Source organism: Empidonax traillii, unplaced genomic scaffold (genome assembly GCF_003031625.1).
Source record: "Empidonax traillii isolate 1590-97213 ecotype Southwest subspecies unplaced genomic scaffold, ASM303162v1 scaffold130:size970688, whole genome shotgun sequence".
Taxonomy (NCBI): Eukaryota; Metazoa; Chordata; class Aves; order Passeriformes; family Tyrannidae; genus Empidonax; species Empidonax traillii.
The window spans coordinates 219,077-232,870 of NW_020955323.1; the positions used below are offsets into that span (position 1 = coordinate 219,077).

General features: G+C 41.7%; 1 protein-coding gene across 30 annotated transcripts in view; it reads right to left on the reverse strand.

Annotated features, from left to right (window-relative positions):
• Positions 1–81: 81 nt before the first annotated feature.
• The window catches only part of TCF7L2 (transcription factor 7 like 2), a 176,355-nt gene continuing 162,642 nt past the window's right edge, over positions 82–13,794 (reverse strand). For 9 of the 30 annotated variants that reach the window (XM_027883602.1, XM_027883595.1, XM_027883594.1 and 6 more), the window contains 5 exons: positions 13,444–13,551; positions 8,696–8,744; positions 8,070–8,120; positions 6,829–6,901; positions 82–1,232 (listed from right to left, as the gene is read on the reverse strand). In XM_027883602.1, coding sequence (XP_027739403.1) covers positions 803–1,232; positions 6,829–6,901; positions 8,070–8,120; positions 8,696–8,744; positions 13,444–13,551 — 711 coding nt within the window. In that variant the 3' untranslated portion in view covers positions 82–802. Of the gene's footprint in view, positions 1,233–5,266; positions 5,299–6,134; positions 6,209–6,824; positions 6,902–8,069; positions 8,121–8,695; positions 8,745–13,443; positions 13,552–13,794 lie in introns of those variants that run through there. The other 21 variants (XM_027883622.1, XM_027883623.1, XM_027883621.1 and 18 more) reach the window with 15 other exon arrangements.

Genomic DNA, 13,794 nt, shown 5'->3' on the forward strand with positions numbered 1-13,794 from the left:
GAAGAAAAAAACATTTAAAAAGGGACAACACACAGATAGAACAAGCAATTTCTAAAGCAATAAATACTACTGGTCCAATAGCGTTGTGATACTTTTAATTGTTGAGTAGCGTCCCCTCCCCCAAAAAGAACAACACCATGGAACAAGGTATATTAACACATTTTTTTTAACCCTTTGTTTCTGTACATTTAAACAATAACAAGTAACATCACAATAAAGGTTGTTTCACACAAGGAAGAAAAAAAAAAGAAGTAGTAGCGGCACCGCATTCGTTGTGCCCTTAAAGGTTTAAAAACCAGATGTAAAATGATTGGTTCGCAAGCTCGTATTTAATACAAATAATAAAGAACCAATGCCTCCGGCAAGGGCTGCTTCAAAATTGCTTCTTTTTTTTTTTTTTAATTTTTAAAATCAGTCTTTAAAACTAAGCTATTGGAACTACATAACAATTATGTATATATATATATTTTTTAAACGCTACAAAGACTTTAAACAGCTGTTGATAAAAATTTTGGCAGAATCATGAGGCTTTTCTCATCTACATATTTAAAAAGGAGAAATTGAAATAAGAATGGGTCAAATATTGACCAATGAACTCGATAAAACATCAACTAATGTAGCCACATGGCACGAATTAAAAACAAAACCGAGAAACGACGACAAACAGCGGACGACAACGAGGAGGAGAAGGGAAAAAAAAATAAAGAAAAGGAAAAAAAAAAAACAAAACAAAACCAAAACCCCAAACACCAACAGAATTCAATCCCCCCGAAAAAAATCGAAAGGGCTAACGAGGCTAAAGCTATTCTAAGGACTTGGTTACGAGGGAGAGCGGCTGGGGCTGTGTCCCCGCCAGCGAGCTGTGGGAATGCAAGGAGGACGTCGAGGGCTGTGCTAGGGATGCGGCGGCGGCCGGCGGGAGGGCGGCCGGCGGGTGGTCCAGGGCCCCGTTGGGGCAGCTGGCGGCAGGCAGGGCGCCGGGCTTGCTCGCAGCACTCTCAGCGAGGACGAGCGAGGATGGCGGCGGCATCATCACCAGGTGCGCCAGCGGGTCGGGCTTCAATGAGAGCGAGAGGGGTTGCGTTTGTTCAGTCTGTGGTTTCGAGTCTCTGGAGGGGGAGGCGAGCATGGCAGGGGAGGACGGAGGAGAGTCTAGTAAGCTTCCATCTGAAGAGGGTGGGCTGACGCAGCTGCCTTCACCTTGTATGTAGCGAACGCACTTTTTTTTTCTCCTAGAAACAGGGAGAGAGTTATCTGTGAATAAAGGGCAGAGATGCTGATGGAGACAGTTATCTAAAGCAAAGAGCCGTCCATTTGCTACCCTGGGCTCTGCACGGGTGGCACCCTGGCCCCACGTGCCATCCTGGGGGTCTGGCGGGGTGTTCTCGGCACCAAGCCCACGTGGAAACCTCCCCCTGGCTAATGGATTTGGAAAGGATTCACCAATTGTGTCTTCATTCCCCTCCTCTTCAGGCCGCCTCCTTTCCTTATTTTAATAATCAGAAAATCAGATAAGTGGTTTTTGGAGCCCACTGTGCTAATCTACAAACTCTCCTCCACGGAAAAAAAAAAGAAAAAAGAATAAAGAAATGTAATCCTTCTAAAATAAAAACTCTGGATTGTTGATGGTATCTCAAGATGTCCCATAACGCTGTCCAACTCAACAGGGCTACCTCTACACCTGCATCACCTGTCGTCTCTTAGGATGCCCTGCCCTTGGGAGGCAAGAACAGCTGCAAACTACCGCTCATTGCTTTCTCCTCTGTTAAGAACCACACCAAATCCAGAAATGTCAAGAGTCAGAAAGGAGGGATATATAATAGAAAGAACAAGAGAGAAGGGAAATAAAAACAAAACGAACAAACGAAGCAAACGGAAGAAAAAACAGGAAAAGAACAGGATAAACAGAGCATGATTCAAAATAACAAGAATAACTGGTTGTATGGCCTGCAGGTTGTGGTTTTAAATCGACTCAGTTTTACTTTTTGTTTTAGGGGAGAGTGGTAGATTTGGGAAGCTGCTCATCTGTGTTTTGGGGAATTTTCCTCTGAGAGGCCATCCATGTAACTCCAGAGTGGGATCCAATTTCAGTAGGTGAAGAGCATGATGGCAGGTACAAAGGTGAGGAGCAACAAGGAGCTTATTTCACACCAGGGAATACAAGAGTCTTGCAAGAGCCGCTCACCTTCTAATAAATAAGTGACCCGACAGAGATCTTTTCTCCTCCCTCTGTCCACTTAACAATGTCAAGGAGCAATGAAAACAGATGACAGTTTCACACCATCTCTCTTGCCAAGTATTTGCAAGACAATTCTAGCAGCAGGACAGAAATAATGAGGCAAACAACCACAGCATCTGGCAGAATGATGTTCAGTGGCCACCTTGACCCTAAGAATGCTGGCTCTCCAGCCCTCCTATTCACAAGCACACTTTCCATGGGAAGTGCTGACGAGCTGTCATATAGCCCAATGCATATGACAAAGTCTGCCTAGAGCAGCTCTGCCACAAAAACTTTGGAAGCTCAGCTAAGCTGTACAAAGCCACCAATGTGAAGGAATAGGTTGCTCTGCCCCTCCTGTGGATACACTGCCCCAGCTCAGCAACTCCATCAGAGGAAATGCCTGAGTGTGGCACAGCAGCTGAGGGTCACTGGGTAACATTCCCCACTCACACAGGTGTCCCAAATCCACTGCTGGTCACCAATGCTGTCCCCTATGTATGGTAACTGTGTTTGGGTTAAACCAAGCTCTGTTGTCTAAGCAATGGGGCTGGATGCTTCTTGACCACAAGGGAGATCAAACCAGCTTGATCCTGGAAGCAAAAAAATATCATCTCCCACAGCCAGGAAGGGAACAACAACCCTGGCAACCCATCTTTTTACCATTTTCAGTGAGGGACCAGTGCTGTGATATACCTTTCTCCAGAGACTCATGTTCTGCTCCACGTTCCACATGGCAAGGTAAGGGTTAGGGCTATTAGAGTTTTAACCACGTTAGCCTGCAGATCAATACATGCTAAAAAACTAAAGACAACCATGCAACTCAAAGGTTAAAAAGAAAGAAAGAAAGATAGAAGACAGCAAGTGAAGGCTGTAAACCATGCTTTATTAGAGCAACGTTAAAAGACAGAAAAAAATTAATTTGGTGGGCTCAAAACAGAACCTGTTAATTCTTCTACAATCCACAAACACCACAGGTAGTCTTTGGCTCTTGACTAAAGACAGTTCTGCTGCTCTTTCTCCCCTCTCCTCTCTCACCAATTTCTAGCTTCAGCTGTGCAGCGCTGCCTGTGGCACAGTTCATGCCTGGACGTTCTGTGCAGCTCCAGCGGCAAAGCAGAACAGTTGAAGCTTCACAAAGCTCACCAATATTACTTGTGTGGAAAGGTGTATTCTTACAATCTGGAGACTGCAGAACTCCCTCTCCATCCCCAAATTAAAATTACTTGCAAGCAGACACTCAAGCTCTGCCTGCCTCATTGATGGGGGTCCAGAAGTCATTTAACTGAACCTACAAGGCAGCTAATTAATTTAAGTGGAGGCAGTTTGAATCTAGTATGCCAGCATTTCAATTTTTTTTTAATATTATTTAAGTTCTGTGGCCTGAAAGAAAGAGCTTCCATGGCAAAGCAGCCTTAAACCAGGTCTACCTGACTTTCTGACTCTGCAGAGTTAACCTTTTTAAAACTAAACTCACTGCTCTGCTACCTGAAGTAATTTTCCTCGGACTACTAAGGGAGCAGATTGCTTCCTCTGCTTCTGTTGTATAATAAACTCTTTAATAGTGTGACCACTGAAAAGCCATTTACTTCAATTAGGATGGCTCAAGGGGGGAGATGTCTCCAGTCTGTATCAATCCCACCATGTGTTACCTGTGGTTACATACATGTTACGGTTCGGTGGGACAAAAGGCACAAACAGCCAAACCCCAAACCATGCAAGCCTAATTTTAACAGAAGTGAACACCACTAGACAACTCTGGTGAAGGGGAATGAGTAACAATCTAAGGAACTACTTGTGCCTCAGTTTTGCTCTCCTGCAAGCTGGGATAAAAATACTACCCATCCCCCCTCAGAAACCCTAGTGAAGATTATTCACTTGTGTATCGCTCTGAAGGCATCAACTGCTCCATCAGTCTGGTAAATACCAACAGACCTGACCCCACTTGTGCTGCCCTTAAAACTAGCCCTGGGACAGCACCAGGAAACCTGTAACGCTGCAATTGCCATGAGTGAAAGCCACAGAGGATGACAAGAGTTTATTCAGTTTTTGTGAGTAAAGATGTCTCAGTTTTTATCACAAGAGCAAACTGGACATCTTTAGCACCTAAGAGGCACTACAAAATGCTACCATGCCAGCAAATGCAATGTTATGATGGTTAGGACCAGAACTAGGAGAGAAATACCTACCACTAATACCTAGTGATAAAATGCCTCCATGCATTAAAAAAAAAAAATGAAAAAAAAAAAAAAAAGGCAGTTAATTCTGTATCAGTAAGTCTAAAGCTATCGGTTATACCACTGAAGTTGTCCCTGATGCGCTGCAAAGATCTCTGACCAAAATCTGGTGTTAAGAGAAGGTTTACGCTTCCCATGTAACCTAAGCACTGTACAGACCAAATAAAAAGTCCCCTTGCTGATAAAATGTAGTTTTAAAAGTATATTGTTTACTTAAGCAGCCAGGGAAAGATAAAACAACACAAACATGATGTGCCCCCAGTTCTGGTACTTGGCACACAGAGCCTGACATGCTTCAAATACTCTATCCGTAGACTACACAAATATCAGCTGATAGGGTGCAGCGAGCTAACCACAGAATAGAGCCTAACTAAACACAGCATGGGAGTCTTTGGCTAGAACGAGACTCAAGCCTCCTGACACACTGCAGTAGCTTATCCAGCTCTTCTGGACTGAGCCCTTCTTCCTTTAAGCTTTAACAAACTGCTGCTTTCCAAGCCTGTTTAACATATGTACTGGTACTGACATCTAAGAGCCCAACACCCCATGCTAGTATGTCTCAAATGGGACTATATGCAACCTGCTGAAGACATTTCTGGTGCCTTATCTGGTACATACTGACACACACCGCCACCCTCCATCTGTGTTTTCCTTGACACTAAGCACAAACAAGACTGCGTGCATACACAAAATACGATGGACGTCTGATCTACATTCTAAATGAGATGGAGCACATGGGACTGGCATGAGTAAGAGGGGAAAATGTGGGAGAGGAATCACTACACAGAGAGAGCGGTTTGGGTTGAAATACCTACCATCATAATATTCCAAATTCAAAGACTGCTTGTATCAGAATAAAGAAACAACAAATTTAACCAAATGCGATCATATAAGGAAAAAGGAATGAGAAAAGAACTACTCGGTATCCCTCCACCAAGAAAGAAGCACGTACTGAGTTACACATGGAATTAAACTCCAGTAGAACATGGGCTGCCGAAATTTGGGCTCTCTGATATCTTTCATCTCCTTTTAATGCTGGAAACTGTGTTACTGAAGTTGAAATTAGTTTTGTTTAGAGCGCAGATGTTTACAGCTCAGTTGTTCAGATAAAATTTAGTAAAAAATGTACTTTTGGAATCAGAAAAAAAGACATCATATTGTTTTAAAAAACGGTATCTAAATAAACCTTACTGAGGCGTAGAAGCCTCAGTAAGGTTTTCAAAAAATGAATATAAGCTGTAAACACTGGCTTTTATGTCTCTGATCATGAGAAAAACACTAGTGCTGCAGATCCCAGAACCTTTTTGTAAAGCCTTTGAAGGCAGTGGACATAGACACGAATGAAAGACAAAATATAAACTGTCCAGCTAAACGTTAATTTTGCTGGCAATCTGGAAAAAATAACCCAAAAAAAAGGCAAAAAAAAATTGCCAGTTTTCAGGACTTTGAGTTTTCTTGTTCCCAGTTCTACCACCAGGGAGAGGTTATTGGTAAAGAAAGAGAGAAAATGGCATTAAATTAGCGAGAAATTCCAAGGATCAAAGATTATTAGCATTTGATGCTGTGGGGAAGAGAAAGGTGGGGAGTGGGGAAAAAAGATTAAAAAAATAAAATCACACAAATGCACTAAGAGGACAGATTGCTTTTATTTCCCCAAAGGCCTAATGGGTAGTATTATACCTGCATGGTTTGCACCATAAACTCTGTCGGTCAAGCCCGAACAATGCCCGACACTTCTTTGGAGTATTTGCATCTGTTAGCATAAGGTAAACACAAAAAATACAACACAATGGTGGATAGAGCTCATTTGGTCTGCGTCATCTTAGCTACAGCTACGTTTAGCTTTCAATATCACCTCCATTTTATTTGGTAATCTCCCCTCGTACCAAGGGCAGGAAAGAAAACAGGACTTTCACAATGAGCCAAAGGAAAACCAAAAAAACCTCCGACACAGCCATGCGCCTGTTCTGGTGTCGGTACCGCACTCAAGGGCTTTGGGAGTGACTTTCCTTGGGTGGAGGCTGGGAAGGCAGGAGTGTGGTTGAGCCACAGATCAGATGGGCTTAAGGTTGATGCTGTTTTACAGTGGATTTTTGGCTAGCAGCAGCAAAGAGGAAGGCAAAAAAAAATAAAAAAAGAACAACCAACAAAGAAAAAAAAAAAAAAAAAAAAAAAAAAAAACCAAAAAAAAAAAAAAAAAAAAAGCAAAATCCTTTCAGAGAGACGATAACTGATGGCAGTGTCCCACTCCCTTGTGTCTTCTAGATCACAACATAGAGCTACAAAGCAACAAGGCAGGAGAAAAAAAAGGGGAAAGTACCAAATAAACCAGCTGCAAATCAGCCATAGCGAGTCTGGGAAAACTATACACACCTGCAGGGGCCGCACCAGTTATTCTGTTGATCAAGGCCAAAGCGCGCTCGGCATTTCTTAGGAGCGCTCAGGTCTGAATGAGTTCAAGAAAAGCGAGCAGAAAAGGGAGAGAGGAAAAAAAAAAGAAAAGGGGAGAGGGGGGAGAGAGAGAGAGAGAGGAAGAGAGAAAAGGAGAGAAAAAAAGAGAAAGATAAAAATAAGGAAAAAATAAAAATAAAAAAGGGAATAAAAATCAATGTCCTCGTTATTAATTGCAAATATTGACTTTTGATTTAAAAGTTAAAAAAAAAAGTGATAATCACATTTTTATTCAACTCTTGAGATTAGCTGTTGCAATTAAAGCTGCAGTATCCCTTTATAAAGGACTGTTTCTTTCCCTTTTAAGAGAGCAAGTAGAGGAACGTCATTGAGCTGGTCTAGCAGAATGTTTCAGGCAATATTTATTTGGGTTGGGTTTTTTATTCTCTTTTTTTTTTTTTTTTAAGAGGGGGGAAAAAGGAAGAAAAGAAGCTGAGTATGGAAGTTAGATCCTGAACATGCTTTTTTCTTCAACTCAGATACAAAATAAGAGAAAAAAAAAAAAGAAAGAAAAAAAAAAGGAAATCATATCTCCTGGGATAATGCAGCTTTTGGAATAACATTCAATTTATTTGTTTTTATTAATTTGTATTTAAAAGAATGGATAAGGATAAGCAGATTGCGAAATGAGTATGTTAGTGTCAGCCAGAAAATAAAACGTAAAGCATGGCAAGGTGCTGAGTTAGTACAGCCAGTGAATTGCAATGAATAGGTGGCTTGAGCAGAAAGGAAAAAAAAAATCCAAAACTAAAATAATAATAAAAAAATGCGTATGCATGCTAATGTGAGAAGACTTAGTGGGAGCCATGAAAAATGCCATTAGATTAAGGAGGTTCATTACTGACTTGTTTCCATTCTTTATCAGTCTCTTTAAAGAAATACTGCATATTCAATTTGCACAGTTAGTACAACTCTTGCGTTATTTTTACTGTATTACTGTTTTAATAGCAATTGTTACAAAACAAAAAAAAAAAACAAAATTAAAAAATACTATCAAACATAATAGATATAAAGATATATAGATAATAAATATTATCAAAACGTGTGGATGGTATTTTTTTCTTAATGTCATAAGTGTTTAATGTTAAAATCTATAATGGCAGGAAAAAAAATTAAAAAGCAGTTTATAAACTATTTTAAATGACTCAAAATGACGTTAGCACCTGTAATCGGAGGAAGTGAAAGGCAAGGATTTAGGAAACATTCGCTGTGTTCTGAAAAAAAAGAACAAATTATACAAAGGCTTCAAAAAAACTAAGTTAGGGCTTCTTCGAAATCGACTATGAGATTGCCTATGCAGTATTTCTAATTTCCTATATATAGAACGGCAAACCTCCTTAATTTAAAGTGGGTGCGATTTACCACTGTAAGGCATGCATCAGAACACACAGGTACAGCCCAAATTAACACCAAACACACACACACACACGCACACACACACACATATGTGCAAAATAAGCGGACAACTTTAAAAACGATGGCATAGGCATTACAACTACGGCTCTGCAGTTAAAGGCTTGGCAACTACCATGTACAAATTCAGCTAATGTCACACGAGGTTCTCACATGCAATGGCTTGGGTTACTAGTTTTAGAAGGGCAGTAACGCGTAAATAATTGGAGTGCATTTAAAAAAAAAAAAAAAAAAAAAAAAAAAAAAAGCTGTCTACTATAGGGACCGGCTCCCCGGAGGCCAGGAGACCTGTACCCACCTCCCCCGTGCCTAGAAGGGTCACACCAGGACTGCCACACTTCCACTAAGTAAGAGATTTAGAGTTATTTTTACTTACCATTGGTCTCTCCTGGCTGCTTATCCCTTTTCCTCTTCTTCTTCTTTCCCTGCAGAAAACACACACAAAGGAGAAGGATTTAAAAAACAAGCCAAAACAAGTGTCCTTGAAAGTCAGCACCGAGCAGTGAGGCTGTGGCTGGTGTGGGAAGCTCCCCACAGAAGCCCAGCACTAGCTCACCCATGGGGCAAGGAAGTTTGAGGGACCCCAAGGAGATGCTGCACTCTGGGACTGGCTCTGCCTGCCTTCCCTGTGACTTTTAGGACAGCCTCACTGCAGCTCCCCCCCAGTGTTAACACCCACCAAAACCATGAGCATCTGGGGAGGGGGGAAAACGACTTGCAGGATGCTACTTTAGAGCTAAGATCATCACCAAGACAAAAACATTTATGTGTGTGTACGCTCCTGCATCCTGAAGTTTCAGAAACTGTTTGTGGTCATGTTTTGGTGAGGAAGGGAGGGAAAAAAAGAGGGAGACTGACCTCACTCAGGCACCCTCCCTGCTTCAGATTGAGCCCCTGGAGTTCCTCAGCACCAAAACCCAACCATTAAAGCAGACAAGGAAGCCACAGCAGTGAGCAAATCCTAACCTGCAGTTTTGTAAGTGCACTGACAACCTCGAAAGCAATGCCAGAACAAGAAAAAAATCCAGACATAGCCAAGAACTTTCCCACATTTTGCTCTGCCACAATGAAAATAACCAGTAATATTTTGCTAAACTGTCCCTTTCCCACTGTACCACAAGATCATGCAATTTACTATGGTTTTTAACTGGGGGGAGAAAATCCATTTCTCAGTTTCCCTCCAACAGCGTGGGAGAGGACAACTGGGAGTCCAACTTTTGTGGAAACGCAATGATTGCTTTCCAATAGAAAAATTAGAAAGTAATAAGAATAGTTCAAAAGAGAAAAGCTATTTTTTCCAACAAAATTCTTCTAACACTGAGGTACAGGTTTTGCAGTGCAGTACAACAAGGCTAGTGTAGGCAACAGAGTAATTTCATTTTCCCAACTCCCCAGATGCTAAAAGCCAAGACTTTTGGGCCTCTGAACAGCACAAGAGATCCTGATTTTTGAAGACATGGCAGTAAGAAGAGCTGATGAGAAGACCCCAGAGCAGGAGTCCTTTGCGGTCAAGAGACAACAAACATGTCCTGGAAGAAGGAATCTCACAGCGCTTTTGAATGGGTAGATGTATCTGTAGGAGGGGCAAGAGGTTCTCCCACATGGTGGGCACCTTTCTCAGAAGGTTGCTCTGCCTCCAAAGCTACATGGTCAAGATGGGCTTCTGTGTGGCACATCCACTATAACATTTGGGACATTCACTATGATAGGCTTCCTGGAAGTAAAAAATTCCCCCAATTTGAATGTAGGATACTGATTTATTGTTGCCCTGTTTTTCCTCCCCAAAGCTGCCCTTGTGGCATGGGGCTTCTATACTGATTCCTCCTTTCTTCCTCAGGGTTGTAAAATTCCATCCTGTTGCCCAGGCTGCTCCAGGTTTACGAGATGCTTCTGGAGATGCAAAAAGCTGTGTGCATCATCCATTTTTAAAGGCATTTTGGAAAACATGCACATAATCCTGTAGCCTGGATGCTCCTGACAAATCATCTCCAACACGTCTGAGATAATTTTTTGGGGGATACAGAAAGTTGTCAATTGCTACAGCAGTCATCAGTCTAACAAGACAGGCAGGCAAGATAGACAAGTATTGCTCCTAAAGCTCCTTGAGAACAGAAGAGGGAAAATACAGTATCTTGAAATACACGTATCACATAGAGATACAAGAGGCTCAGACTCTGCTCCATCTTTACTGATCTAGATTGACAATAACTCTGTGGAAGTCGGTGGATATTTTCCACCTTTCAGCAATGTAACCAAAACCAGACAACTGCCTCAGGATCATAAGCCTGATTTTTATTTAATCTCAAGGAGGTCACTTCCATAATTAACACACTGCATCTCTGACAAATTTGCTTAATTTTAGCAGTTCATTTGGGAATTCAAGGGCTATTTCAATTTAAGACCTTATAACTTCTTCATGAGGGCCAGCGAGACCAGAGGTGAGGAGTCTGTCCTTCACAAACTCTTCAAGCCAGGCATTAAAGTACTGTAATGCCTTTAGGGAACAATCTGTTAAAAACAGCTGATATACAGGAATGTCAGCCAGGGACCAGGAATTTCTGGTTCCTTTTCAACACAAGCTTTGAAAACTGTTCCTAACAAAGAACTGACAGAGGTCCCACTAACTTCTTTTATACCTTTTTCAAAGGAAACAGGGAGAAGAATCACCTGGCTTACTTGTTCAGTTTCGGTGATACAAGAAGATATTTGACTATGCAGCTAAATTAATATAGGTACTTTAAAAATGAACTATGGTAGCAGTTTTTCAAGTGCTCTGCAGAAGGCACCATTTTGCCTTTGCCACAGATTGTCCTCGTAAGACTCGAGCAAATTGTGACATTTTCTCTCATTGTACCATACAAATTATTAGGATGCAAGTACATAAACATAGATATAAATACTTGTTAATCATTTTGGCAGCTCGCTCTACAGAACCAAACCAACATTGGTTTTGATAGAACTTGTAGTACTTCTTTGGTACTAATTTTCTAAACAAAGCGGTGGGTGAGGTGACTAGACCCTTACGTACTTCTGAGTCCAACACTGAGCACGGCTGAATATCTTATATTAGATCTCAGGAAGGCAAATGTGCCTCGTGACACTAACAAGCCATGAAGGATTCCCTGAATCCTCTTCTCTTATTTAAGTGCAGCCTGAAAGCTGCATTTCCTGAATGTATTGCTCCTGTTTCTGAAGACTTGGGCTACAGGTGGCCTCATCCTTGAGCCCAGTGTGAGGGTGCCTAACAATTTAACCACTTCAAGCAGCCCAAAGCTACTCCCTTGCTTGATGAGTAAAGGGCTCAAAACCCTCCAAACCACTGAGGGAGGAGGGGAACTCGGAGAGCTGTGAATGGACCAGGAGAGGAGACATAAATAAATTCTGCGGATGACGCAAAGGTACCATGCTCTCCTCAGGCAGGAAGGTTCCCCCTGAAGGTCACTTGGGGGTACAGCATCAAGCCGCTGGGAAAGCACCGGCTTTCTCATCCTGTCCTTTTTAGCTTGAGAAGAAAGGGTTTCTCAGTGCTCACACGGTGAGGACAAAAGTAAAAGGTCCTAAACACTGAGGCTTTGTACGTGCCCATCTGTCAGTGGCACAGTCACTGCACAGAATGAGCATCCCTGAAGCCTCAGTCGAGCCTTTACTCCCTTTGAACACCCAAGACGATGATACTGCACAGTGTTGAGGAACTACCTCAAGCCTATAGTCTGACAGCCTCAGGCCAGACTATGCTGGGAAAGAGGGAGCAAGGCTGAGCCCAGCAGAAAGAAAAGATGATCAAGAAAACAAAGATTTGAGAAAATGTCCTTAAGTACATATTGCTAAATAAGTGGGCATGTGTACTCTCCACCACTGAAACAGCAGAAGAGTGCAGAGAGCTGCTGCTGCTCTGGGCTTCACTGCAGACTCTGAACTGGCTTCTCCCCATCCAGCCCATGCATGTAAAAGTGCAGATTCTCAGAGGCAAATATTGCCATATACAGCAAAATAGGATATTTATGGTAAAACAGGCAGTGATGAGGATGGGGATGAAAGAGAGACACTTCAACAAAACCAAAGTGTGTAACACTATTTGTAACTGACATCAATCTTAAGAGCTGTTGGTCCCCAAACCCACAGGGAAGTCTGCCTAGAAAGCAGGCAATAGGGTTTAATTCCAGAGTTAGAGACCTTGGAAGTTTTAGGTGATTTTTATTTAACTTAAAAGAAAAAAAAATCAAGATGTTGCTATAATCCTATTAAAAGGAGTTTAGAGCTCCCACCAACCCACAAATCTGTCAAGAATTTATGGGCTTAGGCTTGCAAACACTTATTACCATCTGCACCTCTTACCCTTCATGGAAGGAGTTATATAATACTAGTAAGTGGTTAGAAAGCTGGCCTTATGTTTTTTTAAGAGACAGAGAATTCTACCACTTTTAGCTACAAAAGAAGAAATACAGAGGGAGGAATCAATCTTAAAAACAATTCATGAATTGACCACAAATTCCAATACACTTTTTAAAAAAGGAGGACGGAGAAGAAAAGAAGGTAACATGGGCATGAAAAAGCAAAAAATAATCGAAATATACAACAGTAGAGCATGGCACAATTTGTTTAGCCGCACTTGAGTAAGACTTTCAAACAAGTCATGCTTTTGGTTTTGCCAATCCTTATTTGAAGCTAGGATAAGCCATTCTTCCACTTTCCACTATACTCTCACACAGATAAGCACAAGACACTTATTATTCATCTGTTTTGGTGGAGAGGAGCCATACTGGGGGGATTTTTTTTTTTTTTAATGAAATTTAAAATGACCAGCAAGCCAAACAGCATTTCCAGATGCTGGTAAAAGTGAAAGTAATACTTTCTTCACAGAGCTCTACTGTCATGCCCCAACTCCAACCCTTTACTAGTCCCAGGAAGCCAGGAAGCCTTTTCCAAATGTGGAGGGCTGGGAGTTATCCCCAGTAGTTTTAGTACCGCAGAGGGAAGCGCCCGTTGTTGTTACCGGATTGGGATCCCAAGGCACGCTTCCCAAGTAGGGCTTGTGTACAGTGTGTGATCGTAGCTCGGCAGGTCACACACACATTTCTACAAGCTCTACCACCAAAAAAAATTTCCACCTACGTAGGAACCTACATAGTTATCCCGTGCAGACCAGCCCGGGTACAGCTGCATATGAAGCTGTCGCTCCTTTCTTGCTAGTTCATAGTATTTCGCTTGTTCTTCTCTGGATAACGCGTGCCACTGAGGTGAAGAAAAGAGAAAAAGACATAATAAAAAGCACTAGGGGTTGGGGTTTTTTAAGCACATTAACAGTAAAGTATATTATATTTATATATAAACACAGTCAGAATTGATTTTCATGATGAAGAGATAAAACCAAATGATCTGGCATGCTGACATTCATATTTTATTTATAACTCCAGATTATAACTCCAGTTAACTCAACTGAGCCACAACTAATCATTTACATTCACTCAGTCCCTT